Here is a 7,366-nt window from a genome sequence, read left to right as displayed (position 1 = left end):
AAAGAATATATAAAGGGCAGAAAATACATGTGGACATCTGCCAAGCATGGCATACAGTATTTACCTAAACCTTAAACCACTCAAATATCCTGGATCTCCCCATTATCCTCAATTCGTAGTACTGTCTAGTGAGGTAGTCTCTATATTGAAAGTATTTGAGTAAAGCATTTAATATTAATTGATTAGGTGTTAATTAGAAACAGTGTAAAGGTAATTTATCTCTAACATCTCTTCCACTTAACAGATTCTAGACTTCCACAAAATTGTGTGATAATTTAGAAAAGAGTCTAGGCAAAATTATGAAGTAGAAAAACCTACATTCTGTTTTCCTCAATGTATGCAGGCCCTCTTCTTGCCTTCTGACCCTTCAAGGATCGCCTCCCCTCCCTACCCCTGGCACATGCATGCACGTTCACACACACACACACACACACACACCACAGGTGTGTCACTTGGAAGTAACCCACACTGAGACCTCATGAGTCTCTTACCAACCCACTTCCAAAGTCCCAACTCAGCTGACAGGGCACTTCCCATAGAGACAATGTAGTGAAGTGATGAAGAACTCAGGCTTTGGTAACTCATAACACCAAGTAACTTTGGGGACGTTACTTAACCTTTCTGAGTTTTGCTTCTCTTCATGTAAAACAGTGATAATAAGAGACCCTTGACAGTGTTACAGTACAGACTAAATGAGGTAAAGTGTTTAGTACAGTGCCTGGTACATAATAGGCATCCAGTAAATAGTAATTATTTATTTCCTTGTTTCTTTTATGACTATTACTGTTGTGTTGCTATGTAATATTCTTGTGTGCTGCTGCCTTTGTGGTTGTTGTTGATTCCCTGTTGATATGTTAGGATGCTGATATCATTCCCCAACATGATATACATTGTAACAATCACAAACTGCATAGACCTCAGGATTCTCTCAAGGACTAAGACAAAAGAGAAGGCAACTGGTGTTTTCTACTGTGCCTGTACTCATTCACTTACCTGACAGTTTGAGGGTCCTTTAGCCGCTCTCAAATCATACAAAAGAGGCAGCAGCCTTGTCTTCTGAGGACCAGGGTGATCTGGAAATAGGTAGGTCCCTTCCAAGTCTGTAGTTATTTCTGATTGCCCTGAATGAAGCTCCCCCCCCCCCAAAGCTGGTTATGGGTATGGAAGACTTAAATGTATTTATTTATTTCTAAATCAAGGGTGCAAGGTATAACTATGACAATAGAAGTCTTATTCCATAAATCATATGTGTGAGAAAAACCATAGGCAGGTGTTAAGCAGTGGGCTGTTAGAGGACATTGCATTCTATAAGCACATAGCATAATAATATGTTTACAATTATTTCTTACCTGGATTGGCTGTGGAAGATAAAGATCTTCTCTTTGGGCTCCATAGTCCTTGTCTCTGGTTTCCAGAATGAATAGTCCACAGTTGTCAAGAAATAACATTTATTAATCAACAATTAAACACAGAATAGAAAAGGCCTTGTGAATAAAACTATATATTTGTAATGCTTTATTTTTTTTGCTCCAGAACTTCACAAAACACTACAGACAGTAACAAAATAATTCAATAGATATTAAAAACTTTCAAGAGAATTGTAGGACACTCTTTATCATAAGTGAGCATCAACAATGCCACAGCCAATAAATACACTATAAACACTATCACAGATATCTTTCTTGAATAAGGAATATGATTAAATTTTTTTTATCCAGAAGTCATAACATTGACACATATCCATACACAAGAGAATAGCTCAGAGTAAGTGAAGCAGATACCCCAGTGTAATGGAATCATCTGCCTGTACATCATTTAAAGATATTACAGTGTTAACAGGATAGAAGTCAACACACTAAAGAGAAATGTTGGGGTTTTCTTGGGGTTGGAGGAATAAAGTAGGGCAATTAATGAACTCTTACATATTTTCCATTGCTCTCTTAGCAATATGCTCCCTTCCCTTTTCTGCCTTTTCTTGGTTGAGGTATTCCAACACTTTCATTAATAGATCTTCATCCAAGTACTGTCTGTTTGGGGAATCATCATTCTTTGGAGGCCCCACAGGGAGCCTTTTGCTTACCGAGGCCAGTTTGTCAGTTTCCTGAGAGTTGCCTTGATTGAAATGCTCTTTGATGGCCTGTTCGATTTGGTCCTCATCCTGTAGATTATCTTCGGATGAGACTTGACTTGGAACTCGCTTCACCTGGTTTGAATTCATGATCTCAGGGTATTTCACTAGCATCCTGGCCAAGTACTCTCCTAATTCTTGATCCTTGTCATTCAGGTTTTCATATGCCATTTGCCTGTTCTCCACATCTGGCATCCAGGCACCTTTAGGAAGCTGGTTTGCTCTAGATCTTCCAGGACCATAGGGGAGTCTTGGCAGAACTTTCTCTCGGTTATACTGACCAGGAAAATATGGAGGCTTTTGGTTTGCTGCACTCTCCACCCCTAAAAGATTTAAAATGTCCTCAATAGTGAGCCCATCTGGTAGGGTCTCTGCCACAGCTCGACCAGGTGTTTTGGAATAGCTATTCTTGGAGAGCATTTTATTTTGGAACAGGTCTGGACGGTCTACATCGACCTCTGAGATGTCATCTAGGTCAACAGGAAGTTCAACCTCCTGCTCTGGTTCCACAGATCCATTTGGCTTCTCTCCAGTTTTCAGCATGTCAATTAAGTCTTCAGGGGGTATCTGTAAATTCCTTGAGATCTCAATCAGCTGATAAATAGACTGAGAATCGAGTGGTTTCTCAAAAAGCCTGGTTGCTCTTTCCCCGTTCTGCCCATTCTGTGATCTCCCACTACCTGCAGCATTCACTAACCTTTTCAGATATGCAATTACTTTGGAGACATCATCTGAGAGTTGGTCTTTACTCTCCTTCCGGACATCTCCATCTTGGAGGCCCAGCTGCCCTGAGCGCTTCACTTCATTATTGATTTGTTCATTTTTTTCTGCATTCTCTGTGCTGTCTCTTACCTCTTCCTGGGTTTGACTCTCCACCTTTTCTTCTACTGGGTTCCAATCTTCTCCCCCAACCACATCTTCATAGGCAATGTTATTGGCCTTGTAGATGTCATCTTCATCATCTGTGTAAAGTTTTTGTTCCTCATCAACTCTCTCACGCTTCTGGTTGTTTGGTCCCGTCAGTTTCCCCAACTCCTGGAACACAGACTCTAGTGTGGCAAGACTTTGAGGAGTATATTGTTCCTCTACTATTTCATTTGTGCGTTTAAAGGGGTTATCCCTGGAATTCTCTTCATACATAGGAGGGAATCGCATGTGCTTGAGCTTCCTCTCTGGCCACTGCTGAGTCTCGTAATCATCAGGCATGTCCATTGGAAAGTTCTTTTCTGAATTCAAGGTGTAGGGCTTTTCTTTTGGTGTAGACTGAGGCTCATTCTCAGCCTGTCTCAAAGCCTCAAGTATTATTCTCATCCATTCATCTTCACTCAGGGAATCCCTTGTATTTTCTGGCAAGTGACTTTCATCCCCATTTTCTTTTTTCTGAAGGGGAACAGAGACACCTTGGTAGGGACTGTAGTCTGGGCTGTTTTCTTCTTTGTGAGCTTGTTGTCGGAGTTTTTCTATGTATTCTAAAGCTCTGATCATTTCAGGACTGGGAAACTTTTGGACGTTTTCCAACCTGAGATCTGGTTCCTTTTGAAGCAGCTGGTTTCGCTGAAATGAAGCTGCTTCATCCCCAGAAATGAGGAAAATTAAAGGGATAAGAGACAGGGCTGCTCCAAGCCAGTGAGTCTTAGCTTCTGCCATGTTTGAAAGATGTCCTTAAAGCATAGAAAATATGAGTTAATAGAAATGAAAAACTAGAAGACACTATAGCAAAAGAAGTAACTGACCATTGAGGGAAAACATATAGTAGACATTATTTCACATTAAACTTAAGATGACTCTTTTTAAAAGCCATACATATTTCCTATATAACCCCCACAACTAACTACAAGAATCTAGCACAACTGTTATTCAATTGCATCAAGTTTGCATGGCATTCACTTTGTTAAAATAATAACAAAAACACTGATAATCAGGTCTCTCAAATTTTATTTTTTAATTTACAAAACAAGTAGTTAGTTTCTTAGTATGCATTCGCTGTTTAATAAAAAATTTCTAAGCTGATTTTTAGTTCTCTTGTATGACATTCTTATTATAATCATTGGCCAAAAAAAAATTAGTTGGTTTAATTTAAAACGTGCATGTACACACACACACACACACACACACACACACACTCACACACTCACACTGATTTCTTTATGGTTGTATAAAAAATCATGTGGTTTAGTTCCTGAAATGTCCATCTAATTTTGTTGTAGAAATACCACAGCAGTGATATTATATATGATGAAGTAATACAGCATCTTAATGTCAATCATACTGTATCATACTTGTGGATGGTCTATATACATACATTCTTCAGAAATAATGTATTCTCACTCTGACACCAAACCCAACTGACAATTTTAAAATTTCTGTATCTTAATAGCCTCCAGAACATTCTCTGGTCCCAGCTAGTAGGCTAACCTAGTAAGTTTCTGTGTAAATTTACTGAAAAAGTAAACTTTTAAAATATTTGTGTTCCATATTTCTACTAATCATTTTATTTGTTACTGTATTGCAAAATGCAATCATAGTTATATTTTTCATCAGCCTTCAAGAATGCATAGTAAATAATAACAGATGCTACAGAGAGAACATAAGTTTTCTTAACCAGTCTATTTCTGAACTTGTGAGTGTTCAGATGCAGCTTGACTTATGTCTGTGTCTATTTTGGTGTGGACCTGTGAAATCTTAAATGACTCATACTGTTAGAAAATCTTAAAATAACCACTATGTAACTTCCAATTTAGATAAACACAGACGATATGTTGAATTCTTCCTACTTAAAAGTCTTCATTCATTTTTTCCTCCAATGCTTTATAATCTCACGTATGAATTAGCAAGGGGATTGTTTTTTACATGTTTTACATTCAGCTTGCTAACATTGAAAGACTATTTTAATATTTGCAGTTTTTTGCAAATAAATATGAGGAAAGCTCACAAATTTGTTCATGATATCTTACTTGCATCATGATTTTGTGATATATAAGCTTAGTTTAGTGGGTATGATGATATTCTGTTAGCTTAGATATCAATTGTAGAAAATATCATTTTTCATCATTTGGTATTTAAGTAATGCTTTCAGTTTTTAGACCCTAACAATGGTTGCAGTTAAAGAAATTTCTTTAGCATAAATGCATATAATCATTGAAATAATTTCCATTAATTAGACTTAATTTACTGAAAGAAAAAGATCTTTAAAGGCATGTCAGAGAAAACTTCAGAAATATTTACTATGAATTTAAGTTTACAATATGAAATTTTATTCATAGATTCTTAGATTTAAGTAAACGTACATTATAATTTCTTCTTTATATTTTTTCAGGATGAATTTATTTTTATCTATTTTCAACATTGGCATTTGAAATAGTAATTTTAAGAACCTTAGTGAACTTATTTTCTTCAAAACCATTATCTTAGGGTATTCTTAACATGAGTTACGTGCTTGTCTTTAAAATCATTATCTTATAAAAGATCTTTATCTTGTAGATTGGCTTTCCTATGGAATTGGGGCAGAATACTTAATGAAGGTATTTAAACCACAGCCTAATATATGCTATCCTCTGGTTATATATAAGATTTCAGTTTGGATGACATAGTTATTGCCTTTGAGTAAGACTCAAGGGATTTCTTTCCCAGGTAGCAGTTCTTCTATATACTAAAGAAGGTTTCAACAGCTCTAATATCCTATGTACAATTTGAACTACTGATTTGTAAGCTAAGCTAAAACATCTATTCTATTGAAATTAAGACTGGAACCCTGACAAATACAGGGGGGTATATCTAATTTGAGCAATTCCACTAGTTAAGATACAAAAAAAAGAAACATGTCCCATTTGCTCAACAAAATATTCTACAACCTCACAACCTCTTTCAACCAAAACATAATAATAATAGCTTACAGAGTTATAAAGGTTTTGCTCATGGTAATTCAAAATTATCAACTCTCTGTAATTCACAGTCATATCCAAACTCTAACCCAAGATAATATTGCACCCTGAATTTAAAAAAAAAAATTGTTCTCAAGATAATTCTAATCTTTCTTTCCTGGGACTAAAACTAGGAAATAACAATATAAGCCTTTTCAGAGCATATCAGTTCAGAAAATAATTTTATACAGTTTATTAATTCTGAGGTCTTATAAATGTCAGAGGAAAAAAGAAGAACTAGTTCCAAAATTGGTTGTCTCTATGACTAATGTGTTTAATAGCCTTCAAATGATTGGAAACCTACTACTGATAATATTAAACATATAAATTATGTCTCTGGCTTTGTATCTAGTTTTTAAGAGAAGAAACAATACATTAAGGAGAGAAACAAAATATCAGGCTTAGTTAACTTTACATTAATATGGGTATTGACACTAAAATCCTTAACTTTTCCACACTTCTTAGATATGGTTATCCAAATAGCATGATGGTTATAAATATCCAACAGCAAGTGGTATAAATCATAGATTCAATTCTATATGTACAAATATAGTGTCCTTACATTGGCTGAAGAGCAGCAGGTTGTTATTCAGTTATTCTATACATATAAGATTGACAAACAGTCTTTTTCTTTTTAGCTAGGAATTAAGGAAAAAACACGCAATTTAGAACTTTCCAGTAAATTGAATGGAAAAGAGGTCTTACCTCCTTTTTATATGGCAGAGGAGGTCCACAGCATGTTCCTCCCAGTCCGCCCGGTGAGCTGCTCGGGGCCGTTTCAGCACCCGGACAGCTCCTCGGCTTATAGGGAGCCGCCGCGCCTGACTCCGCACTGCCACACTGACGTCACCGGGCTCAGCCACAAACCCGAGCACAAGCGAGTTTTTTCAAAGAACGGAGAGAAAATAATCATTTTATATGTTCAAGGGGTGGGAAAGTGCTGCATGCTTACGCCACCTGTCTTTTCGTGGCAAAAATTGCAGTTTTTTTTTCCATCAAAATTTTTGAGTCTTGAAATAAAGTACTCTGCACAATTTCCCTTAGAACTAAAGAAATCTGTCAGACAGACATGGCTAATTGAAATATAATCTCATCTGTGTTCTAATATCTTGTGATAAATGTTTCTAGTTGCTGTTGTTTTTGTCGTTATAAAAAGAGTTTTACACACAAGGACTTTTTTTCTACATTGCCCACAAAGAAATTACATTACCATTCCCTGGTATACTCCAAGAGGAATGGAAGGCACATTATTAATGTGAAAAGTCATATTTCATATCATGAACAGAAGCAGCAGTGTTTTCAAACTCACATTTATTTG

The 7,366-nt window shown here is 36.4% G+C and overlaps 1 protein-coding gene across 1 annotated transcript; it reads right to left on the bottom strand.

Moving 5' to 3' along the window:
* Positions 1–1,471: 1,471 nt before the first annotated feature.
* Positions 1,472–6,888, bottom strand: SCG2 (secretogranin II). The gene is made up of 2 exons (XM_082690259.1): positions 6,754–6,888; positions 1,472–3,789 (listed from the first exon to the last, which is right to left on the bottom strand). The coding sequence occupies exon 2, from the start codon at positions 3,773–3,775 to the stop codon at positions 1,919–1,921; it is 1,857 nt and encodes a 618-aa protein (XP_082546385.1). The 5' UTR covers positions 3,776–3,789; positions 6,754–6,888; the 3' UTR covers positions 1,472–1,918.
* Between the last annotated feature and the right edge of the window lie 478 nt (positions 6,889–7,366).

This window comes from Mustela nivalis (assembly GCF_964662115.1).
Source record: "Mustela nivalis genome assembly, chromosome: 11".
NCBI lineage: Eukaryota > Metazoa > Chordata > Mammalia > Carnivora > Mustelidae > Mustela > Mustela nivalis.
Note: the sequence above shows the minus strand (reverse complement) of the source record. Positions and strands in the feature narration are given on the sequence as shown.

Excerpts from the sequence above, each read along its gene's own strand:
- SCG2 (XM_082690259.1), bottom strand. The coding sequence starts at position 3,775 with ATGGCAGAAGCTAAGACTCACTGGCTTGGAGCAGCCCTGTCTCTTATC.